The 27316-nt window shown below is 38.9% G+C and overlaps 2 protein-coding genes across 12 annotated transcripts in view; one reads left to right on the top strand and one right to left on the bottom strand.

The window, feature by feature from the left end:
• QRSL1 (glutaminyl-tRNA amidotransferase subunit QRSL1) overlaps nucleotides 1-11971 on the bottom strand; it is a 52618-nt gene extending 40647 nt beyond the window's left edge. For all 5 annotated transcript variants that reach the window (XM_023543167.2, XM_064289336.1, XM_003404065.4 and 2 more), the window contains exons 1-3: nucleotides 11838-11971; nucleotides 1884-2043; nucleotides 1474-1572 (exon numbers count right to left, since the gene is read on the bottom strand). In XM_023543167.2, the coding sequence (XP_023398935.2) occupies nucleotides 1474-1572; nucleotides 1884-2043; nucleotides 11838-11936 (358 nt within the window). In that variant the 5' untranslated portion in view covers nucleotides 11937-11971. The remainder of the gene's footprint in view (nucleotides 1-1473; nucleotides 1573-1883; nucleotides 2044-11837) is intronic.
• Nucleotides 11930-27316, top strand: part of RTN4IP1 (reticulon 4 interacting protein 1) — a 55667-nt gene continuing 40280 nt past the window's right edge. For 5 of the 7 annotated variants that reach the window (XM_064289375.1, XM_064289372.1, XM_064289360.1 and 2 more), the window contains exons 1-5: nucleotides 11930-12758; nucleotides 16149-16193; nucleotides 18092-18243; nucleotides 19059-19127; nucleotides 20208-20332. In XM_064289375.1, the coding sequence (XP_064145445.1) occupies nucleotides 12479-12758; nucleotides 16149-16193; nucleotides 18092-18243; nucleotides 19059-19127; nucleotides 20208-20332 (671 nt within the window). In that variant the 5' untranslated portion in view covers nucleotides 11930-12478. The remainder of the gene's footprint in view (nucleotides 12759-16148; nucleotides 16194-18091; nucleotides 18244-19058; nucleotides 19128-20207; nucleotides 20333-27316) is intronic. The other 2 variants (XM_010601340.3, XM_003404314.4) reach the window with 2 other exon arrangements.

The raw sequence follows: 27316 nt of genomic DNA, 5'->3' as shown, positions 1-27316 counted from the left end.
CTTCAGGGATTCCTGATAACATGTCCAAAGTACATAAGAAGTCCTGTCATCCTCGCTTCTAAGGAGCATTCTGGCTGCAATTCCTCTAAGACAGATTGTTCATTCTTTTGGCGGTCCATGGTATACTCAATATTCCTCATCAACTCCATAATTTAAAGGCGTCAATTCTTCTTTGGTCTTCCTTATTCATTGCTTAGCTTTTGCATGGATATGAGGCAATTGAAAATATCATGGCTCGGGTCAGGCGCGCCTTGGTCATTAAAGTGACACCTTTGCTTTTTAACATTTTAAAGAGGTCTTTTGCAGCAGATTTGCCCAGTGCAACATGTTGTTTGATTTCTCGATTGCTGCTTTCATGGGTGTTGATTGTGGATCCAAGTAAAATGAAATCCTTGACAACTTTAATCTTTTCTCCACTAATCATAATGCTGCTTATTGGTTCAGTTGTGAAAATTTTTGTTTTCTTCATCTGAAGTGCAATCCATACTGAAGGCTGTAGTCTTAATCTTCATCAGTAAGTGCTTCAAGTCCACTTTACTTTCGGCAAGCAAGGCTTTGTCCTGCATATTGCAAGTTGTTAATGTACCTTCCTCCAATTCTGATGCCCCATTCTCCTTCATATAGTCCAGCTTCTCGGATTATTTGCTCAGCATACAGATTGAATAAGTACGGTGAAAGTGTACAACCCTGACGCACACCTTTCTTGATTTTTATCCCCTTGTTCTGTTCAAACAACTGCCTTTTGGTCTATGTACAGGTTCCTCAGGTCATGAGCACAATTAAGTGTCCTGGGATTCCCCAATCTTCGTAATATTATCCATAATTTGTTATGATCCACACAGTTGAACGACTTTATATAGTCAAAAAAACACAGGTAAACATCTTTCTGGTATTCTCTGCTTTCAGGCAAGATCCATTTGACTTTAACAGTTAGTACTCTAAAACATTACATGACAGTCAGTGATGTACCTAATTCATTTGAAACGGATAGCAAATTATTATTTCGTTCATTATACTGAATTTTTCTTCCCAGATAATGCTGTATATAAGTAATTTTTACATATTTTCTGGTAGTCATATATTTTTATTCTTGACTAAAATCTCCTATTGGAAAGCTCTAGTGCATATTCCAAAACAATTAACAAAAGTCCACCTATCAGTCCACACTTCAGATTTACTCCCATGTTATCAATGAGCTGGAGTTAGGGGTGACTTAGCAAGTTTACGGTGATCAGGTATTGGGTCTCCAACTTCCTAAGTAGGATTCATTCACTAAGCTGGTCTGCCTCTGAAGAATTATTTTGTTTTATGAAAAAGCTAATAGTAAAAAAGATAATATTCTATCCCAAGTATTTCATTGGAGAATATAGTTAGTCTGAAGTTATCTTGGTACTTTAGTATTTTATTTTTAATTTAAACTAAATAGTATCTATTTTTGTTAAATTACTAATACTCTAATCAGTTATATTTTACCTTTCAGCATGTTTGATCCACACGTTGTCTCGATGGCAGATGTGCTAAAGTTGTCTTTTATTGCAACAGGAATTCCGTCTAAATCCCCCAGTGGCTGACCTGGGTTAAAAAGCCACGAGAGTGATACCAGAGATACCAGTCCAAAATATAAAGACAGTAATGTTACGATACCTACTAATTTTGACAAAAATATGTCTTAAGAAATAAAAGTTCGGTTAGAAATTGTTACAGTTGGACATTATGAAGCATCATGTATCTATTAGCCTCATTTTTATTACACCTCATGGCAAGTTCTTTACATAAGGGTGTATTTTATGTTAAAAGCTTCACTTGCCAAATAGAGACTGCTACATCCAATTAAACTCTTTCTCAGGAGGTCTAACAATTAAGTATAATTAAAAGTCATTTACCTTTTGCATATCTCTTCTCTGATTCTTCAGCTTGCTTTAGGGCCTCCTCTTCTGTTACAGTAATGTAAGCATTAAGAAACTTGGTCTTCTTGATCATAGAAAGGCATTTTTGACAGAGCTCTGTTGGAGTAATTTGGCCTTGTTTCAGTCCTGCAGAAACCTACAGTATACACAATTCAAAAACCCTTTAATGAGCCTGCAGAAGTTTCAAATATTATCCTGATGGGGGCAGAGAGAGTAGCTAAATAAATTTTGGAGTGAGGTTTGGGTTCAAAATCAAGAGAGCCTATCAACTCTACACTAAGTGTTGCGAATTGAGAGGTAATGCATGGATCGGTTTGAGGGTGGTGCCAATGGTTTGTGCTCACCCACTAACCTGAAGTTTGAGCCCACCCAGCAGCATCACAGAAGAAAGGCCTGGCAATCTGCTTCTGTAAAGATTACAACCAAGAAAACCCTTTGGAGCAGTTCTACTCTACAACACATAGGGTTGCAATAAGTCAGAATCAACTCAATGGCACTGGGTTTGGGTTTTTTTAAATGTTTTTATTTTTTAGGGGCCATGACTTTCATCTCCCTAGTTGAACAACTTCTTTTATAAGTTATGCTTGTACAAACAAAAGCAATAATTTAGGTTAGCCATACTGTTCAAAGAAGTCGGGGCCCAGCGCAGGTAAAGGATGGATTAGGGTGGATCATACATGGATGGAAGCTTAGCTACAGCACAGGCAATCCAGAGTGAAAAGAGAGAGATGAACTGGACAAGGCACTGCAGGACTTTATGGCTCTAAATAAGATCTTTAGACCTACTGCAGAATTCATGCAAGAGCCACTATCAATTGAGAGAAATGTTTATAAAATATAGGTTCAAAAGCAAACTAAGAATAAACTTTTCAGCAATCTGTCTTTGATGCATTAGTAAGGCTAGTAAAGAGAACATTAAAATAACCATCATTTCAAGTGACTAGAAGCTGTATGTTGATAGTAAGTGAAGCCTGAGGTAAAGTGATGACTGTTTTATATTTCCTATAGAAAGTAATAATAATACGTAGTAGTCACTAATTGGGGCTGGTGGTGCATTGGTTGTTAAAAGCTACAGTTGCTAACCAAAAGTCTGGCAGTTTGACTCCACCATTTGCTCCTTGGAAACCCTGTGGGGTAGGTCTACTCTGTTCCATAGAGGAACCAACTCGATGGCAATGGGTTTTTGGCTAGTCACTAAGTAAATAAAGACATCCCAGGGTGGTGCAAACAGTTGAAGTCTGTTAACCCAGCAGTTGGTGGTTTAAGTCCACCCAGAGACCTCTGGGGTGGAGGGGTGGGGGTGGGGGAAAGGCCTAGAGATCTGCTTTTGAAAAAACCAGCCACTGTAAACCCTATGCAGCACATCTACTTTGACACATAGTGGGTAGCCATGAGTCAGACAGAATTGACTCGATGGCAACAATGGAAAAAGAAATCCAACAAAAGAAGTGAATAACAAAAAGTCAAAGATGATACCCAAGCTTTGGAGATTATATGAAAAGATAGGTGGCTAAGGTGGGAGCTCAGAGGCAAGGGGGCTGGGAGAAGGAATAATATTTATTGAGTATTTAACCGAGAGTCAGGCACTATTGCTTTATATGCAGTATAATTTCATTTAACCATTACAGCAACCACCTAAATTAGGTACTCCTTATGTATGGGTGAGGAAACTGAGGTTCAGAGAGGTTAAGTGATTTGTCCAAAGTCACACAAACAGTAAAAGTTAGAGGTGACTTCCTGACCCACGCTCTTCACCATTTCTCTCTACACTATTGGAAGTTTATGCTTAGTTTTCCTCCAAGCTGACTGTGCATTTTCATGGATATGTCCTATGGAAAAAACCAAAACCAAACCCAGTGCCGTCAAGTTGATTCCAACTTATGCACCAAGAAATGGGCAATTTGTATTTGAAGGGAAACTCTCCAAATGATCTGCTCTCTGCTGTTACATCATCAAAGCAATGACAATCTCACGGTTGAGGGTTTTAAATGAGAAAAGCAGTGGGAATAGGCCATGAGAGGACCCCTGATGCTGATAGAGGAAAAGGACTGTCATGGGGCAGCTGCAGGGAGTGACCGAGGAATGTAGAGGGGCAGCTGCGTTTGGTTAAAGGAGGTAACATATTGAATGGTTTGCATGAAATGTAAATTCTTTATAAGAAAAGGCCTGGAGAGAAATAAAAGACAACAGTATATTCTAATACTGTGAATATGGAGTGGGAAGAAAGGGGCAGTAGGCTGTAGAATAGAAACTAGCAAAAACCCAAGCCAGAAGACACAGAGAGCTACATAGCCAGTTGCCACTGAGTAGATTCCAACTCTACTTCTTGTGTTTCAGAATAGAACTGTGCTCCACAGTGTTTTCAATGGCTGTGATCTTTAAGCAGATTGCCAGGTCTTTCTTTCGAGGAGCCTCTCAGTGGGTTCAACTGCCAACCTTTCTGTTAGCACCTGAGTGCTTAACCATTTGTGCCACTCAAGGGCCTTAGGAGGTATATAGGCAGGCTATCCCATGGCAAAATTGTAATAATGAGGGAAATTGTGTCTGTCACTTTCTCTTCTTTCTTGACTCCCCTCAAGTCCTCTAATGCCCACTATCCTCAAGCTGTTTTCTGACTTGCCAAATGGTATGATAATAAGAGCTAAGGAGCTATAATTGTGGTAAAAAGGGTAAGAAATGAGATTGTCTAAGAGTACTCCTTTCACATGGTTCTGACCTTTGCCAGGATCATTTTTAGGAAACCCATATTTGTAAGAATTAATGAAGAAACTGGACAAGAGAAATGAAAATACAGTGAAAGGATTTAGAAGACACTAAATTGCTAGAAAGGACTAAGCATAAAAAAAAAAAAAGCATAGGACTATGGAATACGAATAGTACAGCTCTCATGGGAAAAAACTGAAGGGTATCATATTTGGATACAAGACAAAGTCAACTTGAAAAGTTTTTCTTAGAAAAAAAAAAAAAGAGTTCTCTTTACCTTCTTTTCTCTAATGGAAACCAGGCTTTGTTATACGGCCATATAAATGTTTTACCTCTTCATCTCCCATTCTCATTCTCCTCCTGCTTCTCCCTTTTTTACTGAAGTCATTTGAAGACACTGAGAAGGTTCTTCTCCATTCTTAAGGGATGGCTGCTTTCTCCTACCTTCCATGTATCATAAAGTCTGGTGGTGGAGGTGGGGATGCAGGAAGGTGTCCTCCTTGTTTCTCAATGCCTTTCAAAACATATTTCCTCTCTTTTCCCTCAAAAATCCTAGCTCACCTGAAGCATCTGGAATAGTTTGTATCACTCTCCCTGGTGTGTTAATCTACATCCTCCCTGGCACTGCCTTTCATTCATGAAAGATTTTTACATCTAACTCACCGTAATCTTTACCATGGCTCCTGTTGTCATTCTTGTTGACTCTTAAACTCTAACTTCACGTGGGCTGCCACCGGTGTCTCAATTCCTTAACCTCATTTTCTCACTTCCTACGGTCATAGTCTGGACTACATTGTTACCAGTAACTATATAATCACTGAAGTCTCAGTGCTAGTCATCGACTCTCTAACCATCAAATCCTGTCCCTCCAGCTCATTTACTCTACTCAATTCCAGTAATTTTTTGATCTCATAGAGGCATCTGTTCCACTGACTCCACACACAATTTTTCCACTAATCATCACTCTTCATGTCTTTGCTTTGCTCCTTACACAGCTCAGATTGCATAATCTATCACAATTACTTCCTTGCATATAGTTTCAACTGTCTTGCTCCTTTATTCTTCCACAGGTAAAACCTTAACCTTGCCTATATTGTATCTGTATCTAAACAGCTAAATATGATTGGAATAAAACAGACTATTGTGCTAACTCATTTCACTTTAAATTTATGACCATTAATGCCAATACTTTTTTTCAACAACACAAACGACAACTATGTCCATGGACCTTGCTGAATAGTTTACATAGAGATAAAATCTATTACATCTGTGGAGAGAGACGATGGAGAGGCTCAATATTATCAGTCAAGGCAAATCTAGGGGCTGACTGTGGATTATACCAGCAATTCTCACATGCAAGCTCAAGTTGAAGATGAAGAAAAAGCAAGTCCAAGAGAGCCAAAGTATAACCTTTTAAACATTCTGCTTGAATTTAGAGTATCAAGAATAGCTTTGATGCACTGCACACTAATGACCAAAGACCAGAAGAATTGTGGAATGACATCAAGGGCATCATACATGAAGAAAGTAAAAGGTCATTAAAAAGACAGGAAAGAAACAAAAGATCAAAATGGATGTCAGAAGAGACTCTAAAACTTACTTTTGAGCTCAGAGCAGCTAAAGTGAACAGATGAAATGAAGTAAAGAAGTTGAGCAGATTTCAAAGGGCAGCCTCAGAAGACAAAATAGTGTGTTACAATGAAATGTGCAAAGACTTGGAGTTAGAAAACCAAAAGAGAAGAATATGATTGGCAATTCCAAGCTGAAAGAACTGAAGAGGAAATTCAAGTCTTGAGTTGCAACACTGAAGGACTCTATGGACAAAAAAATTGAATGATGCAGAAAGCATCAAAATAAGATGGAAGGAATACACAGAGTCACTGTACCAAAAAGATTTGGTTGATGTTCAATCATTTCAGGGGGTAGCATATGCTGAAGCACCACTGGTACTGAAGGAAAAAGTCCCAGCCGCACTGAAGGCACTGGAGAAGAACAGGGCTCTAGGAACTGATGGAATACCAACTGAGATGCTTCAACAAACAGATGCAATGCTGGAAGCACTCATTTGTCTATGCCAAGATATTTGGAAGACAGCTACCTGGCCAACCAACTGGGAGAGATCCATATTTGTGTCCATTCCAAAGAAAGGTAACCACACAGAATGCAGAAATTATTGAACAATATCATTAATATCATGTTAGCAAAATTTTGCTGAAGATAATTACAAAACGGCTGCAGTCATACATTGACAGGGAATTGCCAGAAGTTCAAGCTAGGTTTAGAGGAGAACATGGAATGAGGGATATTACTGTGATGTCAGATGGATCTTGGCCGAAAGTAGAGAATACCAAAAGATGTTTGTTTACCTGTGTTTTATTGACCATATGAAGGCATTTGACTGTATGGATTGTAACAAATTATGGTTAACACTGGGAAGAATGGGAATTCCAGAACACTTAATTGTGCTCATGTGGAACCTGGACTGGATCAAGAGGCAGTTATTCGAACAGAACAAGAGGATACTGTATGATTTAAAATTGGAGGTGTGTGGTAGGGTTGTATTTTTTCACCTTACTTACCCAATCTGTATGCTTAATGAATAATCTGAGAAGCTGGGCTATATGATGAAGAATGCAGCATGACGACTGGAGGAAGACTCATTAGCAACCTGAAATATGCGGATGACAAAACCTTGCTTGACTAGAGTGAAGATGACTTGAAGCACTTACTGATTACGGTAAAACACTACAGTCTTCAGTATGGTTTATACCTTAACACAAAGAAAACAAAAATCTTCACAATTCGACCAATAAGCAATACCATGGTAAACAAAGAAAATACTGAAGTTGTCATGGATTTCATTTTACTTGGATCCACAATCAATGCTTATGGAAGCAGCACTCAAGGTATCAAATGACAATGTACTGCACTGGCCAAATCCGCTACAAAAGCCCTCTTTAAAGTGTTAAAAAGCAAAGATGTCACTTTAAGGACTAAGGTGTGCCTGAATGAAGCCAGGTATTTTCATTTGCCTCATAGGCAAGCAAAAGCTGGACAATGAAAAAGGAATACAAAAGATGAACTGATACACCTGAAATGTGTTGGTGAAGAATACTGAATACATCATGGACTGCGAGAAGAATGAACAAATCTGTCTTGGAGGAAGTACACCCAGAATGCTTCTTAGAAGCAAGATGGTGAGACTTCATCTCACTTATTTTGGACATGTTATCAGAAGGGACCGATTGCTAGAGAAGGACATCATGCTTGGTACAGTAGAGGGTCAGAGAAAAAGAGGAAGACTCTCAATGAGATGGACTGACACAGCGGCTGCAACAATGGGCCCAAACACAGCAACAATTGTGAGGATGGTACCAGACTGGCAACATTTTCTTCTGTTACATATAAAGTCACTATGAGTCGAAGCTAACTTGATGGTACCTAACAACAACATCACAGGAGTACTTAGCCTTACCCAGAAAGCCTACTTCTTCTTTGGTCAACTTGCATTCCTATTCTCCCAGAAAAGAATTTCACACATTTCCTCTCTCCTCTAATCTCCATCAATGCTTCTCTATCTCATTTTTAGTCCATGCCCTTACTTTTTACTACCCTGAGAAAAATGGAGGCAATCAGAAGAGAACTCTGTGTCTTCCCAGTATCAAATCTACCAATCTACCTTCATCCATACCTATATACTCTGCCTTCTGTCCCATAAAAAAGCAAGCTGCCTGTGTTCTAAGGCCAATCCTCCCTTCTGTATATTAGATCCCAAGCCCTCTTGTTCCCTTTATCTCCTCTCTCTCTTCTACTTCAATTTCCTCCACGTTGGATCATTTTCTTTTGTTGTTGTCAGGAGCTGTCGACTCAGTTCTGACTCACAGTGATCCTATGTACAACAAACAAAATACTGCCCAGTCCTGCTCCATCCTCTGAATCGTTGTTATGCTTGAGCCTATCATTGCAGCCACTGTGTCAATCCATCTCATTGAGGGTCTTCCTCTCTTTCACTGGCCCTCTACTTTACCAAGCATGATGTCCTTCTCCAGGGATCATTTCCTTTAGCATACAGATATTCTGGAATATTGCCCATCTTAAATATACTCTCACTGGACCCCACTGCCTGCCCGACTTCCCTGTTTGTTTTTTTAAAGCATAATTTTTCAAAGGATCTGCCTATATTTAATTTTTCCTCTTCTTCATCTCTCATTCTCATCCTCTTCCTTCCCCTTGAAAACTAATGTGAGTCTTTACTGAAGTCATCTGAAGATACTGAGAAGGTGGTTTTACAGGTCAAATAATAAAATTTCTTTAAAGTTCTTTAGACAGTTGCCTTTCTTTCCGGGGTTCCAGTCCTATTAGAAAGTACCCAAATCTCTCCCTGAGCTCTGTGGTATCTGGTTTGTCCTATTTGCATGTCCAGCTAACCACTGTAGTAGGCAGAATTCTAAGATGCTGCCTTAGACACACTGGGATCATACCATGGAAGAGGAAGGCAAAGGAAAGACTCCCCTTTCTTGATGAATCTGGGTAAAATTTACAAACACGAATTTTATCTCCTATTTGACATATTACCTCCTCTTAGTGCCCACTCCCAGTGTTTCTCTGTTGCCCTATGCCTGCAGCTAAAAAAAAGGTCCCCAAAATTGCCTCAAGACTCCATAATTTCCAGCCCCTCGGCCCTAATTTCCTCCCCATAAAATTTCCCTGTCTTTAACTGATATCTCCAAAAAGTGTTATGAAGGAGAGAAATCTGATTGAAGTATTATAATCTACAACAATGGGTGAACAAATCATTCAACCACCCCAGGAATTTTTACATATTTAAAGGAGAGAATGTAAGTTAAATCAATCAATCTCCAATTGGTGGAATTTGGGGCAGTATAGTGATATGGGAAAAAATATAAACAAAGCAGACAAAAGATATTTGGGGGCTGTAAAAATAACCACCAAGTAATGCTTTGCACATGGCAGGCATCAATAAACACTTGTCAAAGGAGTGATTAAGTGAAAGAAATCATGCCAAAACAACCTAGTGGTCTTTCCTAGGGATAGCTCACCTGATAGCTTTTTTTTTTTTTCACATGAAGCTAAAGTTGGTTTTTACAATGGCTCACTCAGCAGGGTCAGGAAGGGGAGGCACAAAGAAGGTAGTGCTTAGGGTGAAAGGGCAGGAAAAAGGAAACACTGTACCATATTTTTATAGGTGGGGTTTTGTTTCCAAACAAGTGTTTTGTTTTTTCTTAGAACAAATTGGATTCTTCACTGACAATATAGGCAAGATGCAATTTAAGATGTCAAAGCAATGATGTATTTTGGGCAAGAACTATTTATTATTTAAAGTCTGTGGATTTAAAGTTCTCATTGTAATTTTTACCTTTTTAAGACTGCCAACCTGGAAAAAAGGAGACTTCCCAGGTGGAGGTACAAAAGAAATATGGAAGGTAAGATAGTTTACTTGGAGGCTGGGTTAAACCATATACACTCTGGGCCTTACCACAAGATCTAAGCAGGTCTGATACGGAACAAAGTTGTAGTTTTAACAAGGGCCTTAGGTGATTCTGCTACCAGGTGGCCTGCAGACAGTTTTAGAAGTTAGGAGATCTGGGCTAGTGAGGAAGGAGGCCTGACTTAAAGCCACAGTAGCAGGGAGAATGTAAGAGAACAGATTTCAGACATAGTTACAAGACAGAATTAATGGTCATTAGGAATCATAATTGACTTGATAGCAATGGTGTCATGGATTGAATTATGTCCCCCCGAAATATGTGTCAATTTGGTTAGGCTATGATTCCCATTATTGTGTGGTTGTCCTCCATTTCGTGATGTAATTTTCCTATGTGATGAAAACCCTAATCTTTGCCTGTGGTTAACGAGGCAAGACTGAGTTATTTTAAAGAGGATTAAGGTGGGATATAACCCCTTTACTCAGGTCACTTCCATGATCCAATATATAGGGTGTTTCCCTGGGGTGTGGCCTGTATCACCTTCTATCTTAGAAGAGATAAAAGGAAAGAAAAGTGAGCAGAGAGCTGGGAACCTCATACCATCAATAAAGAAGCACAAGAAGCACACATTGAGAAGCTCCTAGTCCCAGCGAAGATTGATGACAAAGACCTTCCTCCAGAGCCGGCAGAGAGAGAGGCAAAGCCTTCCCCTGGAGCTGGCACCCTTAATTTGGACTTCTAGCCTACTAGACTATGAGAGAATACATTTCTCTTTGTTAAAGCCATCCACTTGTGGTATTTCTGTTATAGCAGCACTAGATGACTAAGACAAACAGGTTTTTTTTTTTTTTTTTTTTGGTGGTGCAGTGGTTAAGCCCTTGGTTGGGTCAGTGGTTGGAACCCACCAGCCGCTCTGCAGGAGAAAGATGTGGTAGCCTGCATCTGCAAAGATTACAAAAAAACCAACCCAACCCACTGCTGTCCATGCCATTCTGACTCAAAGCTATATATATACATTACTATTTACTATAGGATAGAGTAGAACTACACTGACACCATGGCAACACGACATGACTGGGGCAGTGGGATAAGAGTTGTTCCATTAAGGCGAGAACACTAAGAACTCAAAAAGATCAAGGTTTGTGTCTGTGTGTGTGTTTTCTAAGATGGAAGTCGAGAGGGTAAGGATGGTCTTGTTACAACAATGGGTTCCACCTTGGATAAGTTTGGGGGATATTTGGAAGGCATTTATAAATATAGTCTAGAGTTTCAAATGTGATTTCTAGGAAGTGCAAACACAGTTTACGGAGTCATTTGTACCTTAATGGCAGGTGAAACCTGGACATGAATATATCAAGAAAAAGAATTACTTCTTTGGACTTTGCAAAATACAAGTTTGCCAAACCCCTTAGAAAGAACTGCATCAGATGAGTGTCGGAAGAGAGACTAAAGAGGACCAGCAAAATCTCCGTTATTTGGTAGACCCCACTGTGAGCCACCACCCGGAGCCCGACTCCAAGCCTTGGCAAACGTCTAATCGCGAGAAGCCAGGTGAACACCTCCACTCCACAGCTCTGCGGTGCAGAGATCTCCTCTGCTGAAGTCCTAATTCCGGAACGGATACTGAGAATACAGCCGGAGGACCGAAAGGTCCGGATCCCTCACCCGGTTCAAGGGAAGGAGGCGGCAAAATATGTGACCAAGCCGGGAGACTCCTCGTCCACGGAGTCCACGAATCTTTCCACCCTCCCCGGGCCCTCAGCAGGCCAATCCCACTCACTTCACGGAGTGTCCGGCCCAGCATGGTCTTCGTGTTCGGCCTGCCACCACAGGGGCTAGGTGACAATAAGGAAAATAGATCGACGACCACTGCCGGCATTACATGGGCGCAGCCATCTTGGATTGTCACTGAACGTTTTAGCACCAAGTACTTGGACTGGTTGAATTGCAATCCTGGAAAATGATCCTTGCACCCGATTGGTTGGCTCCTCAAAGCGGACCCGGCAGCGAAGGAGAGGCGACCGAGAAGGAGACTCCGAGCTAAGGTCGCGGTGGGAACGCGGGATCGTCCGAAAATCCGTGGCGTCCGAATCGGGAGCGGTGTCTACTTGTCCCTCCGAGGGCTCCTAGGACAGAACGGGGTTCGGGGGCCGGGGGAGGCCTACACACTTTTTTTTTTTAGGGAAAGGTTGGGTCGGGGCGTAAGGGAAAATAGAATACGAACTGGAACGTTAAATGGAGCGTTTCAGATGAGAACAGCAGAATAACAATTCCATAGTCTCCTTCCTTCACTTGCTCCGTTAGGTTAACTTAATTTTTTGAATGCTCAGTTTTGAAATTGGCTAGAATGTTTGGCAGAATTTGGCGGAATTCAGGAGTAAAAGTTTGATCGAATACAGGTGCGTTTTAGTTGAGACACGGATGATGGAACTTCTGAAGAACTGTGTACTTAGAAGAAATACATGCACTGCGGTTCACTTCTGGAGAAGCAAAATTGTACAAAAGACTTCAGTAATTAGAAAGATTAGTACTACCTCTCCAAAGTGCACTGTCATGCCCGCTTGGGTTATAGATAAATATGGGACGAATGAAGTGCTTCGATTTAATCAGAACATGATGTTACCTATCATACACTATCCAAATGAAGTCATTGTCAAAGTTCACGCTGCGAGTGTAAATCCTATAGATGTTAATATGAGAAGTAAGTTTTCAAAAGACATTCTTCATTACCTTATTATTTATTTATGTTCTTCAGAGAATTTCATCAGGGATACAGTTTTAAAAGATCAATTGTTGTTTGATTATACTTCTTTAACACAAAAGAATTGTTTAGGTTTGTGACAGTATCTCAGCAAATATTTCCAAAATTTTTGAAATTGCCATGTCTGTACTATAATCTTCTCAAAATGTAAGTTTGAATTGTTCCCATTCTTTTTAAAGCGTTAATTGGGACTTGAGAGTTGTGTCTACAGCTAACTTTCTGGCATACCCTCCAGGGAACTTTTTTATCTTGAGATAAGTCACAGGTCTTGGAGGTAGGCTTATGTTTTCTCATCAGCTCAGAACTTGTATTTTTTAATAATAATTTCCTTGTCCTCTTTGCTCATATCTTCTTGTATTGACAAAGCAGCAGAACAGGAGGCCAGGATGTGGACAAAGTACTTTTCTTCATTTCTGTGGTTGTCTCTGCCTTCAGCTACTTCGTGCTGGGCTCCATCCTAAATGGGAATAATGTTATCATCTTAATTTCTGTTAGGGAATATAGACAAAACTTGGAAGGCACTATATTCCTTAAATATAGACTGTGCAATTGTATTTACTGAAGTGCTGAAAAGACTGATTTTTGGCAAATTATTTTAATTTTGGAAAATATTGACAAAAAAATACTGCCAGTCTTGATATGGGAACCCAGCTACGTCTTCTGAAGAAATCAAGAAAACATCTTCTAGGATGATTGGTCAGTTAACCTCGGTGCTTTAAGTGAACTTCCATATGCAGTTTAACTTATCCATGGGTCTGTGTTTTGAAGGGCTCGTATGTAGACCTAAATTCTTCTCAACAGATGACCTCAGTAATAATTCTGATGAATTCTTCTAGATGAATTAAATTTCATGTACTTACCCAATTAACAAAATTAGAATTAAAATTTTGTTTAATTTATGGAGAAGTTGGAAAGTGTTGAGATTCTTACTTCTTTTCCTTTTTTTTTTCCCCCAGGAGTGTTGAGATGGGTTAGGGCAGCAATTTTCAAATTTTGAGGTCTCAGGAGCTCTCTACACCCTTAAAAATTATTGAGATTTTGTTTATGTGAGTTATTGATATTTACTTTGTTAGAAATTAAAACAAATTTTAATATTTATTTATTAATTCATTAAAAATGCAGTAAAAGCCTATGTGTTAACATTACATCAAATCAGAATAAAAACATGAAATGACTTAAAAATAATGACTGAAAGACGACTACGTGTGTGAAGCACTGAAACATAATAATTCTTGACCGAAACAATACTACTACCTTAAAAGAGTTTACAATGAAAAATAGCTGTATGTTCCAAAATAAAAGAATGTAAAGAGAAGTAGCATTGTATTAACTTTTGCAAATCTCTTTACTCTCTCATTTAATAAGATAACTGGATTTTCATATCTGCTTATGCATTCAATCTGTTGCAATACGTTATTTGAAGTATATAAAGAAAAGCCAGCCCCACACGCATAGGTAGCTGGAAAAGAAAGGACCTCTTAGACTCTTTGAAAATGTCTTGGGAACATACCAGACTTGGAGAACTGCTGGATTGGGGAAATAAAGTTGCATTTCATGGTGGTTAGGTCCTTTGATGACTCCAACTTTGAATGCTGTTATTATTAATTTAGTGAATATACCTCGATCAGTGCTGTCCAGTGTAATAGCCAGTAAACCACATGACTACTGTGCGGTTGAAATGTGGCTGCTGTGAATTGAGATGTGTAGTCAGTCGGTATAAAACAGACACTGGATTTTAAGGATTTAGTACCAAAAAAGGAAAGTAAAATATCTCATTAAAAATTTTATATTGATTACATGTTGAACTGATAGTATATTGGGTATATTAAGTAAAATATTAAAATTACTTTCATTTGTTTTAACTTTTTTCAGTGGTTACTAGAAAATTTAAAATTACATGTGTGGCCTGCATTATACTTCTATTGGAGAGCCCTGATCTAGACAATGGGATGGAATAGCTATTTATTACACTATTGCTTTGGGGGAAAGAGTGGGGAAAGACTTTAACTCTTAGAGTAGACGTAGTTAGAAAGCTCTGTTAAGAATGAATGGAAATAATTTACTATAGTTGCCTCATGAAATTCACTTTTGTATTTTTGTTTGCTTAGAAGTAATTGCTACTAGTAGTTGGGCATGTTATTTTAAATTACTTTATTTCTTTTACACTGGGCCTAGAGATAGTTTAGTTTTTAAAGGATATGTCTTTAAGTGGTAGGTTTGTACCCAGTGATCAGTATTTTCTTCATCTCCTTTGACTGTCAACTCTTTGAAATAGATCCCGTGCTCTGTCAATTACTACCTGTTTCAGTGCATCACAGATGTAGTTGTCATTCAGTCATTATTTTTATGTCATTTTACGTTTTCATTCTGACTTAATAGTATACTTAAATTAGTATTTTACCCAGGGGTAATTTTTGTATTTTGCCATTGTTTAGATTTGTTAACTTTTTATTTCTTTGAATGTACAGTATGTGTGTAGGTTGTAATCAGTGGAATGGTTGCATTTGGATTTTTCTTGGCTGTTATTTACTAATGTAATATTGTAACACATTTTGTTTTTTTATAGTATTCTTGTGACATCTCAGTTTTTTATTACTTGACTGAGCAGTATTATTTGTAAGTTATCCTCTTTTTTTTTTTTCTGCCCACAGATTCTTTTTGAGAATTTGTTATTGTTTTTGCAGAAGATATCTGCAATGATAGCTTGGGGAAATAAAATAATGAGTAGAAGATTGTAAACTGTAGGAGGCAGTTATTTCCCTTGACAAGGAAGCAAGAGACATGTCTATTTTGCAAGATGAAGGGCAGGCTGTTTTCTGGAGATGGCCACAATCACTGAATTTAAATAATAAATCATAGAAATAGCTAAAGAAACGGATGGTCTTAAAAATAGGAAAAAAAAAAAATACAGTCAACAGCATCATACCAACAAAATTTGGTTTCTCTAGATGGGCTTAATGCCTTCGAAAGTCTGATGACAGACAGAGAATTTTTCTGAACCAGTCAAACTGGCAACTTCTAAGAATGGGTTGAAGCTCTAAGGCTCTCCCTTCTTTTGTGTTACCAAGCAGGTCCTCTGTTCCTACCAGCTGCATTCTGAATTTTGGAATCATTTAGATAGAACCAGTGAGCTAGCTAGAGCTACTAAGTTGAGACACCAATATATCAGGGTGACCAAGAGAACTGTTTAGACAGCCTTGAGCTGTGGGCTCTGTACCTCATCACTGAAACCTTTTTGTGGCTCTGAAACACCAGTTAAAATTTGACATGGCTGAATACCCACTTCTGTTGCTTAAATCACATAGGAATAATTGTTTAATTATGTTTCAGTAATGAAAAAGGAATGTAAGACAGGAAAAGTGAAACATGACTTTTGTGAGTATTACATGTGAAGTTGTTTTTTTTCCCCTGATAGAGTGTACTCCCTAACTAGCCAGATGGCAAATATGTAATATTGGCATACTGGCCATCAGCTTAGATTTTCTGGGACAACCTCAACTTTTAAATACTTCCTCCTGTGTGTCTTGATTTTTTTCTTAGAAAAACAAATTCTGAAGGCTACCCGCCTGTCAGCATCTCTCCCCAGACATTCTTCCTCTCCTCCTGCTGTGGGGATTAACTCTCCATTCTACTATCTAAGGCCAACACTCCACTTGTGCGCTAGATCCCATTCCCTCTCACCTATTTGGGCATTGTTCCAGCAATTCAGTCCTGCATCATCAGTCTTTTCCTTTCTACTGCATGCTGTCATTTCTCCCCTCATATAGATTAATCTTGTAGATTAAAACACACACACACACACACACACACACACACACACACACACAGAGAAATATCCTCTCTCCATCTCATTTGCTCCCCTCCAGCCACTGCTCCAGTTCTCTGCTTCCTTTCATAGTAAAACTATTTGAAAGAGTTGAATTTTCTCATGGTCTCCAATTCCTGTCTTCTCATTCTTTCTGAAACACACCATTCCATGGCAGCTGCTCCTATCAAGGTCACTATGGCCTCTGTGGTGCTGAATCCAGTCTTTTTTTTTTTTTTTTTTTTAAACCTAATAACAGCTTTTAAACTTATTTGAAAAACTGTCTTCCCCATCAGCAGCTTCGTTGAACGATCTTCTTCGCTTGGCTTTCAGGACACCTGTTAGTTCTCTGGCCAGACCTTCTCAGGCTCCTTTGCTGGTTTCTCCTCATCCTTGGGATCTAATATTGTAGTGCACCCAGCAGTGGATGGAAGAAAAGGGAGGCTTACGGAGTGGCTTAGTGATTCTAGAGCATAAATTGTGGGGCAGGGAATGGTGCATGGGACTGATGAGGTCTGCAGGGTCCCTATCTTAGGAGCCTGCCATGCCAGAAATGTTCTCCTAAATGATAGGGAGCCTCAGAAATATTTTAAGCTTAGGAGAAAATAACAGATCTTTTTGTGTTTTGGAAAAGTCGTTTTATATGATGAAGAAGCTATGTAATAAACTACTTTGGATTACTGTAGATTAAGTGATCAATTTATTTGGACAAAGAAAATTATGATTAGAACAATGTTTTCAGCTCTATTAACTGATTAGCAAATATTCTCAAAAATTAAGGTATATAATAAAGTGATTAACCTGATTTGGCATATCAGAACGCATGCAGCCGAGTGGTTCTTTTCCACCTAGGAATCTATTTACTATTCCAGAGATATTTTAAAAACATTTTTGGGGGGTGGAGTGGGAACCATTCCTCATAGACAAGTGCCAGTATCAAATTGTTTATATCCATGCCTTATCGTTTGTTAACTTCAAATAGCTTTAACATTTACCTTCGTCACCAGACTTGGTACCAAACAAACAAAATTAAGAAATGAATGAATAAATTAACAAGGACCACCTTCAAACTACAAAGTAAAACTGTATAAAAGAAAATACTTAAAAGTTCTGAAGACAGTTTCAAAATTGGAGTTCAAAAAACATATTGAGCAATGATTAGCTTGTTAGCTCCCATTGAGTTGGCCCCCACCTCATGGCGACCTCATCCCATGCACAACAGAACGAAACGCTGCCCTGTCCTGTACCATCTCCATGGTAGCTTTAGTTTAATAAGTGATTATAACTTTCTAACTAATTTTCTTTGAAGGGAACAGCACTCTTTATTTTTACGTTTTCCTGTGTGGTAGTAAAATATAAGCTTGATTATTATCTATATTTGAGGATCTAGAATTGTACCTGGCCTATAATCCTGTGGCAGTTTAAAAATTCTTACTTTAGGAGAAAACAGATGAATTGTGTTTTATAGGCGGTTATGGAGCTACGGCTTTAAATATGAAGCGTGATCCCTTACATATTAAAACCAAAGGAGAAGAATTTCCTCTGACTCTGGGTCGGGATGTCTCTGGTGTGATAATGGAATGCGGTCTTGATGTGAACTACTTCAAACCTGGAGATGAGGTGAGCTGTGAATGCTACAGCTCCTTTTCTAAATGTGGAGATTGCATCCTGCTTCTTCTGGAAGTATATGCCATACTATAGACTTTTTTCTTCTTTTTGACCAGTGTACTGAGATTTGGCTGGAACCCTCATTTTCTTGATTGTGTTATTACAGTTTTCACAGAGAGTTCCAAAGTAGCTTAAAAAAAAAAAAAAAAGTAGGTTTTCTTAATCCGGTGCATAAGAATTACAAGACTTTAAAAAATGTATAGGATTGAGACTTATGTTTTTTTATTTTTCCTAAAAGGGCCTCTAAATGACAATGTCTACGTAATGTATTGGGTGGTTTTGAAATAGCTAAAGTTTGGTGTAATCACCTTTCACCACTTTGAACTTTAGTACCAAGGGATCATAATGAGCTCATGATGATAGCTAACACTATTCTAATTGCTTTTCATAAAATAACTCATGTACTCCTTATGGGATAGGTACAATTAGGTTCATTTTACAGATAAGGAAGGTTAACTATAGAGAGGTCCTAGGGCTCATAAGTGGTAGAGCCAGGATTTAAGCCTCAGAGACTGTGCTCTTACTGATACTCTAATTAGTAAATGCAGCAGAGTATATTGCCATCTGCTTCCCCAATATGGTTTGACTTGATAAAGCCAGAATAAATCTATGTAATAAATTTATAGGATATGAAAATAACTGTTTTGCTCAGTGTATTGTTACTTTGTGCTTTTTTCACAGGGTGAGGTATATATTGGGGAATCCCAGCATGGTTAGCTTTGGTTAGCGATGACCGTGTTTCTCATGAAGTTGTGTGTGTGTTTCAGGTCTGGGCTGCAGTTCCTCCGTGGAAACAAGGCACTTTCTCAGAGTTTGTTGTAGTCAGTGGGAATGAGGTAACTCACCAACTCTATGCTAAAGTGTCATTAGAAAGAATAAGCAAAGACTAAAAAATGTATCTGACATAATTGGTTTTTTTTCAGATTGGATTTGTGTTTTATGGGCAGTTTTGAAAGACTTAAGTTAGAGAATAGGAAGTTTTGAAAGATGAAGAAAGGATTTGTTGTCATTTAATTAATAACACTGCCTGCCAAAGAGGTTATCTTTGCCTTGTGGAGCAGGGATTAGGAGTGAGATCTAGAAACCCTGCTGTATTTTTTGGTTTTACCCAGTCTAGATAGTTGAAACCAAATGGAGAGTAAGGATAAATCTTAAGTAGTGGCATGGAGTATCAAAAACAAAAATACCAAACTCATAGTGACCCTACAAGACAGAGTAAAACTGCCCTGTAGGGTTTCCAAGGAGCAACTGGTGGATTGGGACTTCCAACCTTATAGTTGCAGCCAAGTGTTTAACCACTTGGTCACCAGGGCCCCATGAAGTGTCAGGCTCTTTTGAATAACTTTAACTAGCTCTTTTCAATAACTTTAAAAACAGATTGCTAAGCAAATACAGCCAGGAGTCTTGACGACCGGAACCCTGAGAGAAAGAGTTTAACACTGAGGAAATTGGCTAGAGAAGGGAGGGGAGAAAGGGAGAAAGGGGTATTCTTGAGATTAGAGAAAACCTAGAAAAATTACCTTCCAGTAAATGAAAATAAAGGGAACAGGCAGTCTTCAAAAAAAAAAAAAAAAAATGTATCTATGAAGATTCAAGTTTTATTTGGATTTATTTTAGTCACTACTAATGGGATTAATGAGTGTGGACTTTTAACAAAGAATGAAGTTGCTTAATAACCTGTATCTGATATTGTAGGCTACAAAACATTACAGAGCCTCTCTGAGGCAGGCTCAGCTATTTGGAGACTATTCCTTCAGGATAATCTTGGAATAGAATATGCAGTAACTACTGAACCTTGAAGAATTTTATAGATTTGACTGTGAAAATAGTTGGGCTCCCATGAAAGTAAATGTACTTCATTTTGTTCGTAGGTTTACAAGTCATTGCTAATTTTTGACTGTTGTTTTCAAATCTAGGTCTCTCGTAAGCCCAAATCACTCACTCATACTCAAGCTGCTTCTTTGCCATATGTGGCTCTCACAGCCTGGTCTGCCATAAACAGGATTGGTGGCCTGAATGACAAGAATTGCACAGGAAAGCGGTAAGTACCAATGGCAGTGTCTACACCTCCCGTCTTTCCTTCTGCAAGGTTTTCCAAGTAGATTTATCAGGGGCATTAATATCGGGATCATTAAATCACAGAATTGTGCTGTCATTCTAGACAGGTTCCGAGAACTCAATCTGTATCAGTTTGTACTTTCTTAACCTCATTCTGTTGCTTCTCAGCCCAATCAAACAGGAATTTTTAAACTGAGATGTGTAAATAGGCTTCAGGAGTCTGAACCTTCTAAAATAGAGCAAAATTTTGTATGTGACTGTCCAGGAAAAAGATCCATAGCTTTTGTCAGTTTACTAGAAAGGTTAAGGATCATTCCGTAAAGCTTCTAAAGAATGGTGTCAACATGCAGATATTTTTTTTTACAATCCCAGCTGTGAGTTGCTCTCACTGGCAGATTTCTATGAAAACCAGATATAAAGAGACTTCAAAAAATGCGTGAATATATTTGAATTCTCATATAGTTAATGCTTGATATCCTTTAGGTAAATTCTGGTTCTTTGTGGTGGTGAGTGTATGCTTATTTGTGTTAACGACAATACAGAGAGTAGAAATGTCTTCTAGCTGTATAACCCGGTGAGTCATTTCTGTGAGTTTTGTTTTAAGGATTAAATGAGATGATACATATAAAACTGGTGGTACAGGGTGTGGCACATGGGAGGCATTCAATAAATAGCGGTTTACTATCATTGGGGGGAAAAAAAAGCCTGTTTGATGTCAAGTCAATTCCAACTCATAGCGACTCTGTGTAGCTACTCTATAGGACAGAATAGAACTGCCCCGTAGGTTTTCCAATGAGCAGCTGGTGGATTCAAACTGCCAACCTTTTGGTTAGCAGCGGAGCTGTTAACTACTGTGCTACCAGGGCTCCTTACTGTTATTAGATGTGTGATTATATTGTTCTTTGTATTTTAGAAAGTTGATATTATGGGGTAAAATGACCATATTTTTTGGTGGGGAAACTAGGTGGTCGTTGTTAGTTGCTGTTGGGTCGATTCCAACTTGTGGCAACCCCATGTGTTACAGAGTAGAACTGCTCCATAGGGTGTTCAAGGCTGTGACCTTTTGAAAGCAGGTCACCAGGCCTGCTTTCTGAGGAGCCTCTGGGTGAGTTTGAACAACCAACCTTTCGGCTAGTAGCTGAGCCACCCTAGAACCATTAAATGATAGTAATAAAGGAGACAGTTGTAGATGAAATTTTAATAAAATAGCTTGTTTTTTGCTTACTAAGGATTCTACCGGTAAAAACTAAAGTCTGCAATTCTGTACTCCTGTTTTTAAATGAGACACTGTACTTTACATTTAATGTGTTGTATGGCAGGTGATTGAATTTAATGAAAGTTTAATAGATGTAATTCTGAAAGCAATGTGAAGGCTATTCACCTAATGAGGTGCTACCCATTTATTTTAGAATTCAAGGCAAGTATTTATTCTAAAGGTCAACCCTGTCTATTGTTTAAGCTTTTGGGGCTTTTCTTTCTTAAAGGTACCATTTTGCTCACTTTGTTTGAATTACATTAGTTTGACAATACAGATTTTTCTAAGGGTTTGTCTTAGTTGGTAACCTTGCAAAAATTGTGTTCAAGATTTTTAAACCCTTAATTACAATTGTAGGCTGTGCAAAGGCATTGATGTTTTATTGTTTGTTTGTTTTTCTTAAAAGCATTAGACTTTGTATGCCTGTGTGTGAACTCTGGTTAGACGAAGCCCATTCCTTTTGCCTGGTGGGGGGCTCCCCACCTATACATTTTTCATTATGCTGTAGAAAACAACCTAGAGACAAAGATGTGGCTGTCTCTTCTCAGATGTACAGGTGTGTGCCCTCAGTCTTTTGATGGCTTTGTGGGTAATTCTTCAGTACTGTGTTTAAGAAATGAGGGTCTGGAACTGGGAGACTGGAGTCCTGGGTCCTGCTTTCCACTCTGCCAGTAACTAACCAGGTGACCACACGCATGCAGCTTTCGCTGAGTGTGAAACAGGGTTGGTTATGGAGAGCGCTTTGAGAAGTGGGAAGTTCTCTACTTCATAAGGCGATTATGTATTATATAGAGTGGGCCAGTTTCCTTGATTTAACCACACGCAGATCAAACTAGAGTGCAGTCCAGTATGATGAGCCTTGCTGGCTTGCATTCCCACATACAAAGTGATTTGAAGGGTGCTTTTTCCTGAGCTGCACTGAGAGCTTGGGCCCTTGTATACTCTGAAAGTTCAGTTTACTGAAATTACTACACGTGAGTAGTAGTGATTGCCTACCTCTCCTACTTATCTGAGAATCACATGAGGGATGTGAGCACATTAAAAAAATGCATAGAATTTCTTTTAAATGAAGAAATTATTATAGTGGTACTTTATTGTACTTAAATCAGAGGTCCCATTGTCCAAAGTGGTTTGTATCTCTTAATTTGACTGTTAGTTGTGATTGTTGGAGCATATTTTGACTTCTCTAAACAATACTTTTTTTTCCCCCCTTTTAGCTGTTGGCATTAAAGCATGCATTAGTCTGCAGAAAACAGGCCAGTGTTTATTCTCAAGAACAGACAGACTGTTTTTTCTAGCTAGTTATTTAAAAAATTATCCCAGCTAACAATTATAAAAACATCTATCAGCACCTTGGAAGATTTTATAGGATTTCTTTACAACAAACAGCTTTTCGAAAGGAAGGCAAAGCTTTCTAAGCGTTCGGTGGTATTTGTTTTTCCCTTCTTTGTTATATAATTATATTTCCACAACAACTGAAAATCAGCGGTCCAAGGGGTAATTTAATCTTGAGGCTTTGATATCATGTTATTTTTTGCCCACACATTTGTATCACCGGAAAGTGTCAAGTAAAATTATTTCCTTGTTATCAGTCCAACCATAGCTTCTTCGTGGCTTATGTAGTAGGACACATAGATAACTTAGTGCCCTCAAGATTAATAGAACTTTTAAATAAAGTTGTTACACCTGATTTTTTTTTAGTATAGTATGATCTGATGGTTATATTTATTGGTCGTGTCATGATGCACTTGAATATTTCATGCTCTGCCTAAAATTCATCTCTTGCTGGGAAAGCTGTACTTCACTGTTTGACAGAAGTATTAGAAGGTGTTAGAAACTGAACCATTCCTCCTCCACAGCATAAATTTCACTTTTAAATTGTGTACACTGGAAACTCAGTGCAGTGAATTTAGGAACCCTCTTCACAGCTTCTTTTTTGAGACTAGGTTTTATGACAGTAAAACCTTGTCATGTAAGTGTAAATTAGGTGTCTAGTAATAGAGTTAGATAGGCTCAAAATAAAGAAAATTTGATTTGCGCCTCCCCCCATATGCTTATATGGAAATTAAAATGACTGCCCAATCACTGAAACAGCTTCCTGCTCTCAGATGCCTTCTACTGCCTTTCTTTACCCTGCCACCTGCTGGTCTCTTCCCTCTCTACTTGCACCGCCCTATGGACTTTGAGTTTTCATTTGCACCTAACTAGGTTTTATTGTTAGAGGAGTGGGGCAAGAAAAAAGAAAAACCTTGCAGATGACTTGGCATAAAGAAATTTGTGGGGTTGGAAAGAAGAGGAGATCAAGGGTGAAGGCTCTGGCCTGCCCAGTGTGATGCAAATGAACCTCTACTCCTGGGGCCCTTCTCTAGGGAGGCCCGGAGGGCTTTTTTAAGAATGGTTGAAAATTCTCACCCGGCAATTTTTGTTTTGCAGATTAGTTTTCTAGGTGAGCAGGGCAGCTGTCTTTTGAGGTGTAAAAGTCACTGACTCTTCAATTCACTGTAATCTAGTTTCCAACCTTGCCATTGGGCTGCAGCTGCTCTCACCATGGCCATGGCTAAGTTGCCAGACCCAAGAGAGCTTTTCAGCTCTTATTTTACTTTGACCTCTCTGAAGTATCTGGCACTGTTGACCACCTCTTCCTTCTTAATACTCACTTTTTCCATGGTTTTAGGGACAATAGGCTTCTTTAGTTTACCCCTTGCCTTTTCCACCATTTCTTGTCATTTCTCAAAGGCTCTCCTTTCTTAACTCCTTTAATTGTTGATCCTCTCCCGGTGTTCCATCCCCATCATCCCTCTGTCTCCCAGGGTTATCTCATTACTCCTAGCTTCCATTTATATGTTGGGAATTTCCAGATCTTCCCTCAGTACCATCGGATATTGCATTGGGCAAATCTGTTGCAAAAGACTTCTTTAAAGCATTAAAAAAACAAAGATGTCACTTTGAGGACTAAGGTGTGCCTCACCCAAGCCATGATGTTTTCAATTGCCTCATATGCATATGAAAGATGGACAATGAGTAAGGAAGACCAAAGAAGAACTGATGCCTTTGAATAATGGCTTTGGCAAAAAATATTGATTATACCATGGACTGTTAGAAAAATGAACAGATCTGTCTTGGAAGAAGTATAGTCAGAATGCTCCTTAGAAGCGAAAATGGTGAGACTTTGTTTCATGTACTTTGGACGTGTTATCAGGAGGGACCAATCCATGGAGAAGCATATCATGCTTGGTAGAGTAGAGGGTCTGCAAAAAAGAGGAAGGCCCTCAAGGAGATAGATTGACATAGTGGCTGTAGCAATGGGCTCAAACATAGCAACGGTTGTGAGAATGGCACAGGACCAGGCAGCGTTTCATTCTGTTGTATATGGGGTCGAATGAGTCGGAACCAACTTGACGGCACCAAACAACGGCAGCAATTTCTGGATCTAAATTTCTAGCCCTAACTCTTCTCCTGAGTTCCATTTAAACTCAACACATGCAGAACAAGATCCACCCCAGTTCTTCCTCTGTATTTCTACTGTCAGTTAATTGTGATTTACTTTACTAAGCCAAATTCACGTACTGTTCCCAAACCCTGCTCTCCCCACAACCTTCCCACTTCACAACTAGTTATTTATGTCAGAAAATTTCAGGATTGTTGTAAAATTTGGAAAAATGCTGTCCAAGTTTCTTTCACATGTTTTTATATATTTCAGGATATTTTAAATTTCCTTGTGGGGTGAATAATCCTAAAATACTATGGTATTTTAATTGACAATTGTTATTAGCTAGTTTGTTGGTGATGCCTTCCATATAGTTGTGTATTATAAGTTTTTACATGTCTTTTGATTGGAAGTATTTTTTCACAGACTACCGTCTGGCTGTATACATTTCACTCCGTGTTTCTCCTTGACTACCCACACGTTAAAAATAATAAAAACCCAGCGAAATTTGAACATAACGTTTATTCCGAGCAGTTATTCTGTATGCATACAGGAAGACCATTTTGATTCCAAAAAAAGCAAATGGCTTGAAGAAGCTGGGTACACTGAGGCTTATAAAGAGGAGAGGAGGGAGAAATACAGAAGATCAACCACTGGCCAATCGAAATATGATTGATTGAACCCTGTCCTCCCCCTTTTACTGAGATTAATGGATATCAGGTCACAAGATGGTCTCAGGCCCTCCACCGGGCCATATCTTTTGAAATTCGAATTTAGTAAGCCTGGCTTCATACAGGAAAGAAAGGATTTGCTACTTTGGGTGAAAGAAAAGCTGATGGCAGGTTAATTTTGGTCAGGGATTTCTTTAAAGTGAATATTTGGTTTTGTGGATAAGAAAACCCCCAAATCAAAGCAAGATATCTACTATCAATCTCTCTCTTTGACAGCACTGTAGTACTCAGTCTTATCTTAAAATTTCTGACCTTTGCATCATGAAGCCTAGGGGAATTGACTTAGTGGGAGACAGGAATATTCCTGAAAGACATTCTTAAACCAGGACAGCTAGCAATAACTTACCTCTTCATGCAAGTGACTGTGAACCACAAAAGTATTTTCCACTAAACCCAAAGCACATGTATTTCCAAATTAACTTCCCTTTAGGCAAATCTAGTGCTACCTACAAGAGAGAAAGTATGGCAGAGAGAGTAAGGAGTGTCTCTTAGTTTCCTCCTGCTGCCATAACGGAAATGCCACAAATGGGTGGCTTTAAAGAACAGAAATTTTATTTTCTCACAGTTTAGAGGCTACAAGTCCAAATCAGGGTCTCAGCCATGTCAGTTCCTTCTTTAAGCCGCTCTCCTAGTTTCTGGTGTCTTCTGGCAACCCTGGATGTTCCTTTGCTTGTAGATGATTTTCACAAGACTTCTGTCTTCCCTTGTGTATATATGTAAGTATGTCTGTGTCTATCCTGGTGTTTTTAAAACTCAGAAGTGATTAGGTTTAGTATCCACCCTACACAGGTACAACTTCAACTGATTCACTGATTGTTTTGCGTTAGATTACATTATGGAATATGATTATGTCACACTGTGTTAGATGTAAGGTAATTACATTACATTAGATTACAGTATGGCAGGTTAACTGCTCTACCCCAAACCAAGTGATTTAATCACATGTAACTAACTACTCCATGACTGCAGGTAGAGTAGTGTTAAGTAAAATAATTGGGAACCATAGCCTAGCCAAATTGACATATAAAATTAACCATCACAGTGTTGATGATTGTGATGAGCATATCTTACTTTTGCAAATTTGACAAAAACACATGTGCATGCATGTCTATTGCTAGAGCTGCTCTCAGGGCCTGTGTAAGCTAGGGGCCTGAAGTTTAAGCATCATTAGCTTCGTGGTGACTCCTCCGCTGACCATCTTCTTCTCTCATCCATCCTATTGCTGCTCGTTGTAAGGCTCCTTTCCCTACTTGCTTCTGTACCAGATTGAAGCAACCCGTGATTTGTGACAGTTCTCACTGCCTAGGCCATGTGTTCCCAGTAGTCCTAGTTGAAATTCTGAATACATTTCCCACAGAACCATTGTTATACTCTGTATGAGGTTCTTGGTTCATTATGGATTCACTAAACCTTTATAAATGGCTACCCTGGGCACCTTGCCAAGATTTTCATGGGAAAATGTGTTTAAAGTTCCAAACAACTAATTTATACATGAACCCTTCTGTAAATTGGGAAGGTCCTTGTGAATTACAGAGGCTTTGAAGAAGGGGACAG

The sequence above is a fragment of the Loxodonta africana genome, chromosome 1 (genome assembly GCF_030014295.1).
Source record: "Loxodonta africana isolate mLoxAfr1 chromosome 1, mLoxAfr1.hap2, whole genome shotgun sequence".
Lineage (NCBI taxonomy): Eukaryota > Metazoa > Chordata > Mammalia > Proboscidea > Elephantidae > Loxodonta > Loxodonta africana.
Note: the sequence above shows the minus strand (reverse complement) of the source record. Positions and strands in the feature narration are given on the sequence as shown.